The 14,038-nt window shown below is 41.5% G+C and overlaps 4 protein-coding genes across 4 annotated transcripts in view; all 4 read left to right on the top strand.

The window, feature by feature from the left end:
- The window catches only part of LOC310713855 (uncharacterized protein), a 305,933-nt gene that overhangs the window by 34,880 nt on the left and 257,015 nt on the right, over positions 1 to 14,038 (top strand).
- The window catches only part of LOC310713826 (uncharacterized protein), a gene marked incomplete at its 3' end in the record, with an annotated part of 47,458 nt that overhangs the window by 7,801 nt on the left and 25,619 nt on the right, over positions 1 to 14,038 (top strand). Inside the window, exon 3 of the mRNA XM_083518392.1 lies at positions 535 to 602. Coding sequence (XP_083374518.1) covers positions 535 to 602 — 68 coding nt within the window. The remainder of the gene's footprint in view (positions 1 to 534; positions 603 to 14,038) is intronic.
- LOC310714131 (protocadherin gamma-B1-like) lies at positions 598 to 7,781 on the top strand. Its single transcript, XM_083519188.1, has 2 exons — positions 598 to 4,986; positions 7,701 to 7,781. The coding sequence occupies exons 1-2, from the start codon at positions 2,557 to 2,559 to the stop codon at positions 7,764 to 7,766; spliced, it is 2,496 nt and encodes an 831-aa protein (XP_083375314.1). The 5' UTR covers positions 598 to 2,556; the 3' UTR covers positions 7,767 to 7,781.
- LOC310714189 (protocadherin gamma-B2-like) lies at positions 8,116 to 10,593 on the top strand. The gene has a single exon (XM_083519393.1). It carries the CDS (start codon positions 8,140 to 8,142, stop codon positions 10,576 to 10,578), a length of 2,439 nt encoding a protein of 812 aa, XP_083375519.1. The 5' UTR covers positions 8,116 to 8,139; the 3' UTR covers positions 10,579 to 10,593.

Below are 14,038 nucleotides of genomic sequence, written 5' to 3'. Positions count from 1 at the left end.
TTATCTTCATGCATTAAGTGACCAATCTTTGCCTCATTCGTGCTACTTCGGACTGCTGGTGGGGGCTCATAAAACAGAATGCTCCTCTATAAGAAAACATAGTTCCCTACATATTGCAAACAATCATGCCTGGGAGACAGTTATTAGCCTAATTTAATTCCTCCCACCTAGTTTTTATGTGGAAGTGTATTTCCCGACCAGTATTGAGCAAGACTTCAGTATGTGGGTTCCTGTTTAATTTACGGATGGATTTGGTGCATTCTTAATTGTTTTAGCTTTGACTATTGTATTTTGTTTTTATCTCATTTCTGCATGATATTTCCAAACTTTGGGATGGATGGATGGATAGACAGCTAGTATATCAATAAATGTGAGCAGCCACCTATCTCGGTACTGGCAAGACATAGGTTTACTAGCTCCGTGAGCACTAGAAACTAGAGGCCTATGACAAGTCAGTGTCCACTCCAGTCATTCAGGCAGACAAGCTCTTAACCTGGAAGCAAACTGATTCATTTTTCTTTTTCTTTCAAGCAGCTTGTACACTACAAATACCTACTGTGGTCTGCATGGACAGATAGGATAGTCAAACATCTAGTCAGCAAGTAACTTTGGTGCACTTGTTTGCATGTCAATGGTACTTCATAGGGACTTCTCTGATAGTAAGTAACCCCTTTGCACTACACTTCCTCCAGAAAGCTGATATTGATATTCCCATTCTCAAAAGGCTTGTTATGTCATTTTCCAAAAGCAGTTATGGTTTTACTTAGCCTTTTATTGACTGAGATATTATTGATGTTTGTATATTTTAGAATGATAAGATCAGGAGACTTAATTGAGGAGGGGACTCTGGGAATAAAAAAGAAAAAATGCAAGCAATTGTATATAAGATGGTTGCATTATGCTCCTTATAACTTGGAACCTTCACCCTGTGTCAGAAAACAACAGCAACACACTAACTTTTTTTTTTGGGGGGGGGGGTTCTACCCCAATGAGATTTCTAATATAAGGTGAGGGTAGAATTTTGAATCGCAGAAAATATATGTGTCTGTGGTGTCAGAAGAAGAGTGCTTGACAATATCCAAAAATCCCAAGCCGGAAAACACTTATTTGTAGGATGTGTTTCTGACCCCATTAAGAAACTCACAAGAAAACTGTCCTTGTTTAGAGAGATGTCCCCAAACAACATTATATGGCTTGTGCCAAGTTATTGACACAGCTGTAAGTGGTAGGGGCTGAACTTTGGAGATATTGTAGGGGTGACCATTTGTGACAATGTCCTGGAAGTCCATTCATTGCAGAATGAAAACTACACTGGAGCGGAGGTGGGGATGCTTTGATTCACACAAAATTGTATGAGAGAAACTGGAAATCATTTATTACTTGGGAACATTGCGGGGGAAATGGTGCTAGAAATAGTTGCTTTACATTATTGTAAATAAAAGTGGTAAAATATTTTGATCACATTGATCACATGCACATTAGTTAGTTTGGTCTTTCAGTATTTTATTCCTTTACAGAAACCTTTTAAACAGAATAATGCAAAAGTATAGAGGTATTAATGCTATGTTTAAACTGGGTGAAAGACAGATAGCAAATAACATACTAATGTATTACATGTTATCTCTTTTATAAAGAGTGCAGCTAGCTTTAGTCCAGGTCCTATGAGAAGATTTTAAATATAAGCTCTCCCATCTTTTTTAATCACTTTAATTCAGCGAGGACCCAGTTTTCTTTGAATTAATTTCAAGTATAAATGGGGTTCATCAGTACCGTTAGCTAAACCTCCCTGCCATTTCTTCCCTTTTTCAAGAAAAAAAAAATCACCTTTGTGTGGGGTGCTGGTAGTAACTGTCAATGGGCAGAGGTAGGAAAGTCCTAACCTTGAACCAGAAATGATGTTCCTGAGTATGCACAGAAGTGGAATTTCCTGCCAGAGAGGATGTAAAGTGTAGTTCCCTCTGCCTCCTGATCCAGTAAAGGAGACATTGACAAACCTTGTGTACCCTGACAAGGAATTACACTATTTAAATGATCTAGAAGACCACAATTTCTTTAGAAGCCTCTGGAAACAAAGCCCTCCTCACCAACAGGCATCCCCTCTCTACTATTCCTATGGTTTTTCTTGTTTTTTCCCCCCTTTTTAAAGAAAGAAACTATCAATGATGCTGAATGGTGAGGCACTGGGAAGTGAAGAGGGTGCACACAAGTGATGGAGAAGAAATTGGTTTCTGATTGAATTTAAATGTGAACTTATATTACAAGCAATTCCCTACTTTAGAGATAAAATTCCATGTAGAATTACAGAAATAGCAAAAACAGTTCCCCATGTGGACTCAGAGTGTCACTGTTGGACAACGTGGGAGCAGCCATGGTTCAGCATTTCTGAGACTCTTGGAGTAGTATTTCTCTCTTAACACTTCAGCTGAGCAGAAAGGAAAAGCTTTTATTTTAAAAGCTGCTCAAGAAAGGAAAGCTCTCAGTTTCCCAAAGATCAGCTCAAAAGAACAGTATTTCTATTATCTCACATAATAAAGAAGGAGGAAATCATAAACAACAATGGATGTGATGAAAATAAAGCAGGCAGAGAGAAAAAAGAAGATCACCAAGAGGCAAGTACTGTTTCTGTTCATATTCTGGTCTGTGTTCTGCTGCCAGGTGTTGTCTGAGCAGGTTCAGTATTCAGTTCCAGAGGAAGCAGAGCAGGGCTCCTTTGTGGGGAACCTTGCTAAAGATCTGGGGTTGGATGTCAGAGAGCTGTCAAAGCGCAAGCTTGGTATTTCTTCAGAAAAGCAATTCTTTGATTTGAATGAACAAAATGGCAACCTGTATGTGAATGAGAGGATAGACCGGGAAGAGATCTGTGGGGAATCATCCACTTGTGTCCTCGAATTAGAAATTGTGGCACACAATCCTTTGAATATTTTCCACGTAAATATTTTTATCCAGGACATTAATGATAATGCCCCACATTTCCAGAATGAAAATATTGAGCTTAAATTTAGTGAATCTACTCTGCCAGGAACTCGATTTGCTCTTGGAAATGCTGAAGATGATGATATCGGAATGAACTCCCTCCAGAATTATCAGTTGAGCTCAACTCCATATTTCAAACTAGAAATTCAAAACAGCAATGATGGTGGTAAATATGCAGAATTAATATTGCTGAAACAACTGGACAGGGAAAAGGAACACACGCACCACATGGTCCTTACAGCCATGGATGGTGGAGAACCTCCAAAAACCGGCACAGCCAAAATATTGGTTGCAGTTATTGATATTAATGACAATGCCCCTCTTTTCACCCAGGCAATCTATAAAATGAGCCTGAAGGAGAGTGCACCCAAAGGAACCTCTGTGCTTCAAGTCAAAGCATCTGACAGTGATGAAGGGTCAAATGCTGAGATCACTTATACTTTCAGTGACATCCCAAAAACAGCCAAACAGAAGTTTCATCTGGATCCCAGAGATGGAACAATTGCACTTATAGAAAGTGTTGATTTTGAGGACAGACAAAAATATGTGATGAAAATTCAGGCAAGTGATGGCGGAGGATTGGCAGCACATTGCAATGTGGAGATTGAGGTTCTTGATGAGAATGACAATGCTCCAGATGTGATCCTTACATCCGTGTCCAGCCCAGTTCCTGAAGATGTCACATCTGGAGCTGTGATTGCTCTCATTAAAGTTCAGGACAGGGATTCTGGGGAGAATGGAGAAGTCACCTGTCACCTGAAGGAACTTGTACCTTTCCTGATAGTCTCATCTTCGAGTAGTTACTTCAAGCTCCTCATAGATGGTGCCCTTGACAGAGAAAGGACTCCAGAGTATAATATTACAATCACAGCCACAGACAAAGGCACACCTCCACTCTCCACACACAAATCCATATCAATACAGATCTCAGATATCAATGATAACCCACCAGCCTTTGACAAATCTTCCTACACTGCCTACGTTCCAGAGAACAACCCATCTGGAGCTTCAATTTTCCACATCAAGGCGTCTGACCCAGATCTGGATCGCAATGCCAGAATCACTTACTCCATACTTAACAGCAACATCAATGGCCTGCCTCTCTCCTCCTATGTCTCCATTAACTCTGAGACTGGGATCATCTATGCCCAACGCTCCTTTGACTATGAGCAATTCAGGGAGTTTCAGATTCAAGTGAAGGCCCAAGATGGAGGTTCTCCACCACTCAATAGCAGTGCCACAGTGACAGTATGTGTTTTGGATCGAAATGATAACGCTCCGCAGATCCTGTACCCCTCACAATCAACCGAGGGCTCCCCTTTCTTTGAGATGGTGCCTCGGTCAGCTGAGTCGGGTTATCTGGTGACGAAGGTGGTGGCCGTGGACTCTGATTCTGGACACAATGCCTGGCTCTCCTTCCATCTCCTGCAGGCCACAGAGCCCTCACTCTTCAGCATTGGCTCCCACACAGGAGAGGTGCAAACAGTCCGAGCATTACTTGAGAGAGATGCAGTGAAGCAGAGGCTGGTCATTCTGGTGAAGGACAATGGGCATCCTCCTCTCTCAGCCACCACAACTTTGAGCCTGGTGTTTGCTGAGAACTTCCAGGAGGCTCTTCCGGAAATGAACTCCCAACCAAATGACTCAGAGTATCAGTCTGATCTACAGTTTTATTTGGTATTGGCCTTGACCTTGGTGTCCTTTCTGTTCCTGGTGACGGTGATTCTGACCATTCTGATGAAGCTTCGAAGGTCAAGGAACCCCACTTTCCTCCAGTGCTTTATTCCTGACCCCCATTCAAAGGCTGGTGCCATATTCCCACCCAATTATGAGGACGGAACTTTGCCATATTCCTACCAGGTCTGTCTGTCCTCTGAATCCAGGAGGAATGAGCTGACATTCCTGCAGCCCACTGTCCAAATAGCAGAGAACATCCTTTGCAATGGCAACTCTGACATTTCTTTGATGGCCAGTGGAGGTAATTTAAATTCTGAAAATGAAAATGACAGCACGGTGAGTTATATTGCATTTTCGTTTTGTGGAATTAGGTGTGTTATCAGTTGTTTGAGAGTTTATTTGTAAATAATGGATGTTATCAAGCTGGCATTCTGGACAATTCATGCCATGTTACCAGGAAGGTAGGGAGGGAGTAATACTGAGCTGCTACTGCTGCAGAGCAACCTAATGGGATGGATTTTTCAGCAGTTGCTGAGGGAGAAAACTGCAAATTGTGGAAGCCTCAGTCTGAATTATCTAGATGCCTATCTTCATGCTGACTTAGGGTGACGATCTAGGACCACAGCATAGCATGTTTGAGTGGAGACAGTGCTAAATTGTTTTCTTTCTTTCTTTCTTTCTTTCTTTCTTTCTTTCTTTCTTTCTTTCTTTCTTTCTTTCCAGCATGACTAAATTTGAATATGTAGCTATTTTAATGTTCTCTCTTTAAAAAGATACAGTATATGCGAGAACAAACACAAAAACATCCTACATAGTATATGCTTCAAGAAGTTTGAAAATTTTCTATTTATTGGCAAAAATTTTCCTTACTATCCAACTAAATATTAGGAAGTTTGTGGAGAGTTTTTTATGTGTTATGCGGAAGGAAATAGCAGATTGAACATCTTTTGTTGACAGTCTGCCAGCAGAGATAATTACATGGTGATTGATGATAGCCAGACATAAGTCTTGGCTCCCATATTCATTTTGGGGGAAAGAGTGAATAAGAGATTAATCCCTGGTGCTTTGAAAAAGCTGTTTTCTGTTGTCAAGAGACCAAGAAGCAGTCAGCTGCTAGGAACTCAGATGGGGGTTAAGCGACTTGAGAGCTGAGGAATTTTCATCTTACCCTAAAGCCATGTAAGAGCCGTGACCGGTATGGGATCTGCAAAAGTCTCCCTTTCTTAATTTTTTTGGGGGGACAGTTATAATTTATAACTGAGGGAGATTTGTCCAGTTTTAACAATGGAAATCTGTATTTTTGTATTTTTTAGATTGATATAAATGTTCTACATTATTAAACTTTTATATTATTAAAATGAATAAAAATTATATTTTAAAAATGACAACCATAATTCAAAGCACACAGGAAGTTAAAATCACAACAGAATAGATTAATACAAATTAAAGCAAATTAAAAATGCAAGCTATATTATGTAAGATTGATTGCATTATGCTCCTTACAACATGGAACCTTCACTCAGTGTCGGAAAACAACAGCAACACAGTAATTCTTTGGAAGGGGTGTGTGTTTCTACCCCAATGAGATTTCCACTGTTTGGTAGAGGTAGAATTTTGAATCCCAGAAAATATATGTGTTTGTGGTGTCAGAAGAAGAGTGCTTGACAATGTCCAAACATCCCAAGCCGGAAAACTCTTATTTGTGGGATGTGTTTCTGACCCTATTAAGAAACTCACAAGAAAACTGCCCTTGGTTAGAGAGATGTCCCCAAGCAACATTATAAGGTTTGTGCCAAGTTATTGAAACAGCTGTAGCTGGTAGAGGCTGAACTTTGGAGATATTGTTGGAGTGACCATTTGTGACAATGTCCTGGAAATACGTTCATTGAAGAAGCAAAACTGCACTGGAGCGGATGGGGTGAGAATTCTTTGATTCACATAAAATTGTATGACGGTTAAAGAGAAACTGGAAATGATTTACTGGTAATATTGGGAACACTTGGGGGAAAATGGTGCTTGAAATAGTTGCATTACATTATTGTAAATACAAGTGGTAAAATATTTTGATCACATTAATCAAATGCACATTGGTTAGTTTGGTCTTTCAGTATTTTATTCTTTTACAGAAACCTTTTAAATGGAATTATGCAAAAGTATAGAGATAGGAATGCTATGTTCAAACTGGATGAAGGACAGATAGCAAATAACATAGTACAGTCATACCTCGGGTTGAATGTGCTTCAGGTTGAGCGCTTTCGGGTTGCGCTCCGTGGCAACCCGGAAGTAATGGAACGTGTTACTTCTAGGTTTTGCCACTCGCACATGCGCAGAAACTCAAAAAGATGTCACACGCATGCACGGAAGCGGCAAAATGCAACCCCCGCACATGCAGACGTGCCATCGCATCTTACATTCTATTCAGGATGCAAACGGGGCTCTGGAACAGATCCTGTTCGCATCCCGAGGTACCACTGTAATGTATTACATGATCATCTCTTTTATAAAGAGTGCAGCTAGCTTTAGTCCAGGTCCCATGAGAAGATTTTAAATATAAGCTCTCCCATCTTTTTTAATCACTTTAATTCAGTGAGGACCCACTTTTCTTTGAATTAATTTCAAGCATAGAATGGTTTTTACCAGTACCATTAGCTAAACCTCCCTGCCATTTCTTTCCCTTTTCAAGTAAAAAAAAAAAATTACCTTCCTTGAAAAGGTGTGGGGTGCTGGTGGTAACTGTCAATGGGCAGAGGTAGGAAAGTCCTAACCTTGAACCAGAAATGATGTTCCTGAGTATGCACAGAAGTGGAATTTCCTGCCAGAGAGCATGTCAAATATAGTTCCCTCTGCCTCCTGATCCAATAAAGGAGACATTGACAAACCCTGTGTACCCTGACAAGGAATTACACTCCTTAAATGATCTAGAAGACCACAATTTCTTTAGACGGCTCTGGAAACAAACCTTCTGTATCTGATGAGCCCTCCTCACCAACAGGCATCCCCTCTCTACTATTCCTATGGTTTTCTTGGTGTTTTTTCATTTCTTTTTAAAGAAAGAAACTAAAGCAAAGATGCTGAATGGTGAGGGACTGGGAAGCGAAGAGGATGCACACAAGTGATGGAGAAGAAATTTGTTTCTGGTTGCACTTAAAGGTGAACTTATATTACAAGCAATTCCCTACCTTAGAGAAAAATTCTATGTAGAATTATAGAAATAGTAAAAGCAGTTCACCGTATGGACTCAGAGTGTCACTGTTGGACAACGTGGGAGCAGCCATGGCTCAGCATTTCTGAGACTCTTGGAGCAATCTCTCTCTCTCTTAACACTTCAGCTGAGCAGAAAGGAAAAACCTTTATTTTAAAAGCTGCTCGAGAAAGGAAATCTCTGTTTCCCAAGGATCAGCAGAAAATAACAACATTAGTACTATATCACTTAAGTGTACTGGGAGTCTTGAAAACTGAAGTGAAAGGAGGAGGAAATCAGGAAATGCAATGGATGTGATGGAAGTAAAGCAGGCAGAGAGAACAAGGAAGATCACCAGGAGGCAAGTACTGTTTCTGTTCATATTTTGGTCTGTGTTCTTCTGCCAGGTGGGGTCTGAGCAGGTTCAGTATTCAGTTCCAGAGGAAGCAGAGCAGGGCTCCTTTGTGGGGAACCTTGCTAAAGATCTGGGGTTGGATGTCAGAGAGCTGTCAAAGCGCAAGCTTGGTATTTCTTCAGAAAAGCAATTCTTTGAATTGAATGAACAAAATGGCAACCTATATGTGAATGAGAGGATAGACCGGGAAGAGATTTGTGGGGAATCATCTACTTGTGTCCTCAAATTAGAAGTTGTGGCACACAATCCTTTGAATATTTTCCACGTAAATATTTTTATCCAGGACATCAATGATAATGCCCCACATTTCCAGAATGAAAATATTGATCTCAAATTGAGTGAATCTACTCTGCCAGGAAATCGATTCACTCTTGGAAATGCTGAAGATGATGATATCGGAATGAACTCCCTCCAGAATTATCAATTGAGCTCAACTCCATATTTCAAACTAGAAATTCAAGCTGGCAATGATGGTGGAAAATATGCAGAATTAATATTGCTGAAACAACTGGACAGGGAAAAGGAACAGATGCATCACATGGTCCTTACAGCCATGGATGGTGGAGAACCTCCAAAAACCGGAACAGCCAAAATATTGGTAACAGTTATTGATATTAATGACAATGCTCCTGTTTTCACCCAGACAACATATAAAGTGAGCCTGAAAGAGAGTGCACCCAAAGGAACCTCTGTGCTTCAAGTCAAAGCATCTGACAGTGATGAAGGGTCATATGCTGAGATCACTTACACTTTCAGTGACATCCCAAAAACAGCCAAACAGAAGTTTCATCTGGATCCCAGAGACGGAACCATTGCACTTATAGAAAGTGTTGATTTTGAGGACAGACAAAAATATGTGATGAAAATTCAGGCAAGTGATGGAGGAAGCTTGGTGGCACATTGCAATGTGGAGGTTGAGGTTCTTGATGAGAATGACAATGCGCCAGATGTGATCCTTACATCCGTGTCCAGCCCAATTCCTGAAGATGTCACACCTGGAGCTGTGATTGCTCTCATTAAAGTTCAGGACAGGGATTCTGGGGAGAATGGAGAAGTCACCTGTCACCTGAAGGAACTTGTACCTTTCCTGATAGTATCATCTTCCGATAATTATTTCAAGCTCCTCATAGATGGTGCCCTTGACAGAGAAAGGATGCCCGAGTATAATATTACAATCACAGCCACAGACAAAGGCACACCTCCACTCTCCACACACAAAACCATATCAATACAGATCTCAGATATCAATGATAACCCACCAGCCTTTGAAAAAACTTCCTATACTGCCTACGTTCCAGAAAACAACCCATCTGGAGCTTCAATTTTCCACATCAAGGCGTCTGACCCAGATCTGGATCGCAATGCCAGAATCACTTACTCCGTCCTTCACAGCAACATCAAGGACCTGCCTCTGTCCTCCTATGTCTCCATTAACTCTGAGACTGGGATCATCTATGCCCAACGCTCCTTTGACTATGAGCAATTCAGGGAGTTTCAGATTCAAGTGAAGGCCCAAGATGGAGGTTCTCCACCACTCAATAGCAGTGCCACAGTGACAGTATGTGTTTTGGATCGAAATGATAACGCTCCGCAGATCCTGTACCCCTCACAATCAACAGAGGGCTCCCCTTTCTTTGAGATGGTGCCTCGGTCAGCCGAGTCGGGTTATCTGGTGACGAAGGTGGTGGCCGTGGACTCTGATTCTGGACACAATGCCTGGCTCTCCTTCCATCTCCTGCAGGCCACAGAGCCCTCACTCTTCAGCATTGGCTCCCACACAGGAGAGGTGCAAACAGTCCGAGCATTACTTGAGAGAGATGCAGTGAAGCAGAGGCTGGTCATCCTGGTGAAGGACAATGGGCATCCTCCTCTCTCAGCCACCACAACTTTGAGCCTGGTGTTTGCTGAGAACTTCCAGGAGGCTCTTCCAGAAATGAACTCCCAACCAAATGACTCAGAGTATCAGTCTGATCTACAGTTTTATTTGGTATTGGCCTTGACCTTGGTGTCCTTTCTGTTCCTGGTGACGGTGATTCTGACCATTCTGATGAAGCTTCGAAGGTCAAGGAACCCCACTTTCCTTCAGTGCTTTATTCCTGACCCCCATTCAAAGGCTGGTGCCATATTCCCACCCAATTATGAGGACGGAACTTTGCCTTATTCCTACCAGGTCTGTTTGTCCTCTGAATCCAGGAGGAATGAGTTGACTTTCCTGCAGCCCACTGTCCAAATAGCAGAGAACATCCTTTGCAATGGCAACTCTGACATTTCTTTGATGGTCAGTGGAGGCAATTTAATTTCTGAAAAGGAAAATGACAGCAAGGTGAGTTAAAGTGCATTCTTTTTTCCCTTCCTTTTTTAGGGAATTTGGTGTGTTATCACTTGTTTAAGAGTTGAATTGTAAACAGTGGATTATATCAAACTGGCACCCCATACAATTCAGGCCATGTCACCAGGGAAGTAGGTAGGGAGTAGTACTGAGCTGCTACTGTTGCAGATCAAGCTAATGTAATGGGCCTTCTAGCATTTGTTGAAGGGCAAAATTGCAAGTTGGGGGAGCCTCAGTCAGAATTATCTAAATGCACATTTGCATGCTGACCTAGGATGATGATCTCGGACCACAGGATGGCATATCATGTTTGAGTGGAGACAGTGCTTATCATTCCTTCCTTCCTTCCTTCTTTCCTTCGTAGTATGACTAAAATTGAATATGTAGCTATTTTAATGTTCTGTCTTAAAAAAATAGAAAAATAAACATCAAAAAAAATTGCATAGTAGATTCTTCAAGAAGTTTGAAAATGTTCTAGTTATTGGCAAAATTCTCATTATTATTAAACTCATCAGCATCAGCATCAACCTTTATAACGGTCCAGAGACCCAACAAATCGTTACAAAGCAATACACAATTCATACAGCCTACCTCCAGGTTAAACAAGCAAAATTCTCATTATTATTAAACTAAATATTAGGAAGTTTGTGGGGAGTTTTTTATGTGTTATCGGGAAGGAAATAGTGGATTGAACATCTTTTGTTGGCGGTCTGCCAACAGAGATAATTACATGGTGATTGATAATAGCCAGACATAAGTCTTGGTTCTCATATTAATTTTGGGGAAAAGAGTGAACAAGAGATTAATCTCTGGTGCTTTGTAAAAGCTGTTTTCTGTGTCAAGAGACCAAGAAGCAGTCAGCACCTAGGAACTCGGATGGGGGTTAAGCGACTTGAGAGCTGAGGAATTTCCATCTTGCCCCAAAGCCATAAAAGAGCCGTGATGGGTATGGGATCTGCAAAAGCCTCCCTTTCTTAATTATTTTTGGGACAGTTATAATTTATAACCGAGGGAGATTTGTCCATCAGCTGGTGATAATTTACATTCAGTGTGTGAGCTGCTTTTTGGCTTCAAGAAGAAGGGAAGTGAAATTGAACATTAAAGGGTTGAAGGCCGAACAAAAAGGCTGTTTTGTGGTTTGAGACAAGAAAGTTTTAAACGAACAATGGAGCATTTGCAATGTATGATTAGAAATTATGACCAGTTGGAACAGTTGTGGTCAACAGTATGGATGTAGGTGAGTGTGCATGTGGCTAGTATTTCTACCTATAACATCTCCAGTCATGCTTCCATGCTGTAGTAACATAGGTGACAAATGTCTATGGAGTCATAACAGCGTTAGATGCCCTCTCACCTCTTGGACTTGGAATGCTTTCCCATGGAAAGGCAATCTGGCAAGGACATACAGCTGCGCACCCCTGTATCTGCTGCTTCATATACATTAATGCTGGATCGTGCCTAATGTGTCAAAAAGTTTGTTGCCAGTGCATATTCTGTAGTGAAAGATGAAGACTAATTTTGAAAGAAACTTTTATGGCATTGTTTAGTGGACTGAATGCTTGATTTTCTGTCTTCTGGGGGAAAGCATTCAGCAAATTCAGTATAGCAGTTTTAGTAGTCCTGCTGATTTTGTAGAACAAGAAGCAGAAGAGCATCATGCTCTCCAAGAAAGATGACTGAAAACCATCTACCTCTGCTGTTTAACAGGTCACCACATAGTTTTTTATAATGCTTGTTCTGAGCTTGACAACTTATTGTCACACATGAGCTCATAAGCTGCCATTGAAAGTTACCCACCTGCAGTAGTGACATGCATGGTGGTGGGAAGCTGGTGAATTCACCCCCACCCCCACGCACAGTTGCCTACCTGGATGGGGCAGCAGTGAGACTGGAGACATGTGCTTTTAACTGTGGGAACATCTAGCACGGCTGCTGGTGCACCTGCACAGCCCCAACCACACAGTTGTGTCAGCCCAGCCCTGACCAGGTAAGTCCCAGCAACAACGCTAGTGTTGGAGGGTGGCTCCAAGCTCCACCCCATTGCGTGTGCCACCAATCTCTTCCTGTTTCTTTTTATCTCTGGAATGTGATGTGGTGTAGTAATAATAATTAGCTTTAATAGCATTCGTCTTGGCTTTATTGTCTTCTAGGCACAATGTGAGCAATAAATGAAGGTGGACATGGCCTTTGCACTTTACAGTCATACTTGGTGTTTATAGAGCACTTTAGTGTAGAAAATGGTTGATATACATTCCCTTGTAACTCTTCAATAACCCAGAAAGATAGATCAGCATTATTTTCCTCATGTTGTGGATGAGATGGAGAGAGGATGCATTTAGATGTGGCAAGTATTGCATTAGTTTTCCTGACTAGAACGCTAGTGCTTCTATTCTGTTTTCCAGTGATCCTTTCACACTGCAGTACCAGTTGTGTTATGTGTATATTTTTGACCAATATATCAGCATATCAATATATGAGCAATATATCGTATTCCACTAAATTTCATTCACACCAGTGTGCATGGAGTGACGCAACAATGAACATCATTGGATAACAATGCCACTATTCCACCCATAGCTGTGCATGTATTCATTCTCCCATGTATACGGCCCCAAATTTCATCACTTTACTCCTGCGATTTTTCGGTTTAAGGGAGCAGCAAATGGATTTTTTCTGCTATTAAATAACATGGAAATGAAGTGGCTTTCATGCCATGTGAAAACTTGAATATGATGCAGAAATTAATAGTTAGGTAAACATCAGGGAAATGGAGGAAACTGCTGTGTGAACTCAACCAGAGAGAGAGGAGGAAGGGAGTCTTGCCCAAGGACAACTAATGAGCTCATGGTTGAAGTTTGATTTGAACTGGGGCATTCCTGATGTGCATCTCCTACCCAGTACAGCCTTATTTGAACCATCTCCTCAAGTGTAAGCAAAGAAAACATGATGGTGCAAAGTTCTAAATCATGTATGGGGCCCCTACAAGTAGAGTAAGCTCCCCACCTCAGACCTTGGTCCTCAAATTCATGGAGGGATCTTGATTGTGTACAGATGAAATGCTGGACAGGAAAGGACTAAGAAGAACTGCATATTTCCCCTCAGGTGTTTGCTCATGTACGGACAGTGTATGCCCAAATAGGGCTTATGTGTTGTTGTTGTTGTTGTTTAGTCGTGTCCGACTCTTATTGACCCCATGGACCAGAGCACACCAGGCACTTCCGTCTTCCACTGCCTCCCGCAGTTTGGTCAGACTCATGTTTGTAGCTTCGAGAACACCATCCAACCATCTCGTCCTCTGTTGTCCCCTTCTCCTTGTGCCCTCAATCTTTCCCAACATCAGGGTCTTTTCCAGGGAGTCTTCTCTTCTCATGAGGTGGCCAAAGTATTGGAGTCTCAACTTCAGGATCTGTCCTTCCAGTGAGCACTCAGGGCTGATTTCCTGAAGAATTGATACATTTGATCT

This window comes from Podarcis liolepis (genome assembly GCF_965112155.1).
Source record: "Podarcis liolepis genome assembly, chromosome: 8".
Classification (NCBI taxonomy): Eukaryota; Metazoa; Chordata; class Lepidosauria; order Squamata; family Lacertidae; genus Podarcis; species Podarcis liolepis.
Note: the sequence above shows the minus strand (reverse complement) of the source record. Positions and strands in the feature narration are given on the sequence as shown.

Excerpts from the sequence above, each read along its gene's own strand:
- LOC310714131 (XM_083519188.1), top strand. The coding sequence starts at position 2,557 with ATGGATGTGATGAAAATAAAGCAGGCAGAGAGAAAAAAGAAGATCACC. Across the intron at positions 4,987-7,700 it reads AAAATGAAAATGACAGCACG|AAAGAAACTAAAGCAAAGAT; the intron begins GTGAGTTATATT and ends TTCTTTTTAAAG.
- LOC310714189 (XM_083519393.1), top strand. The coding sequence starts at position 8,140 with ATGGATGTGATGGAAGTAAAGCAGGCAGAGAGAACAAGGAAGATCACC.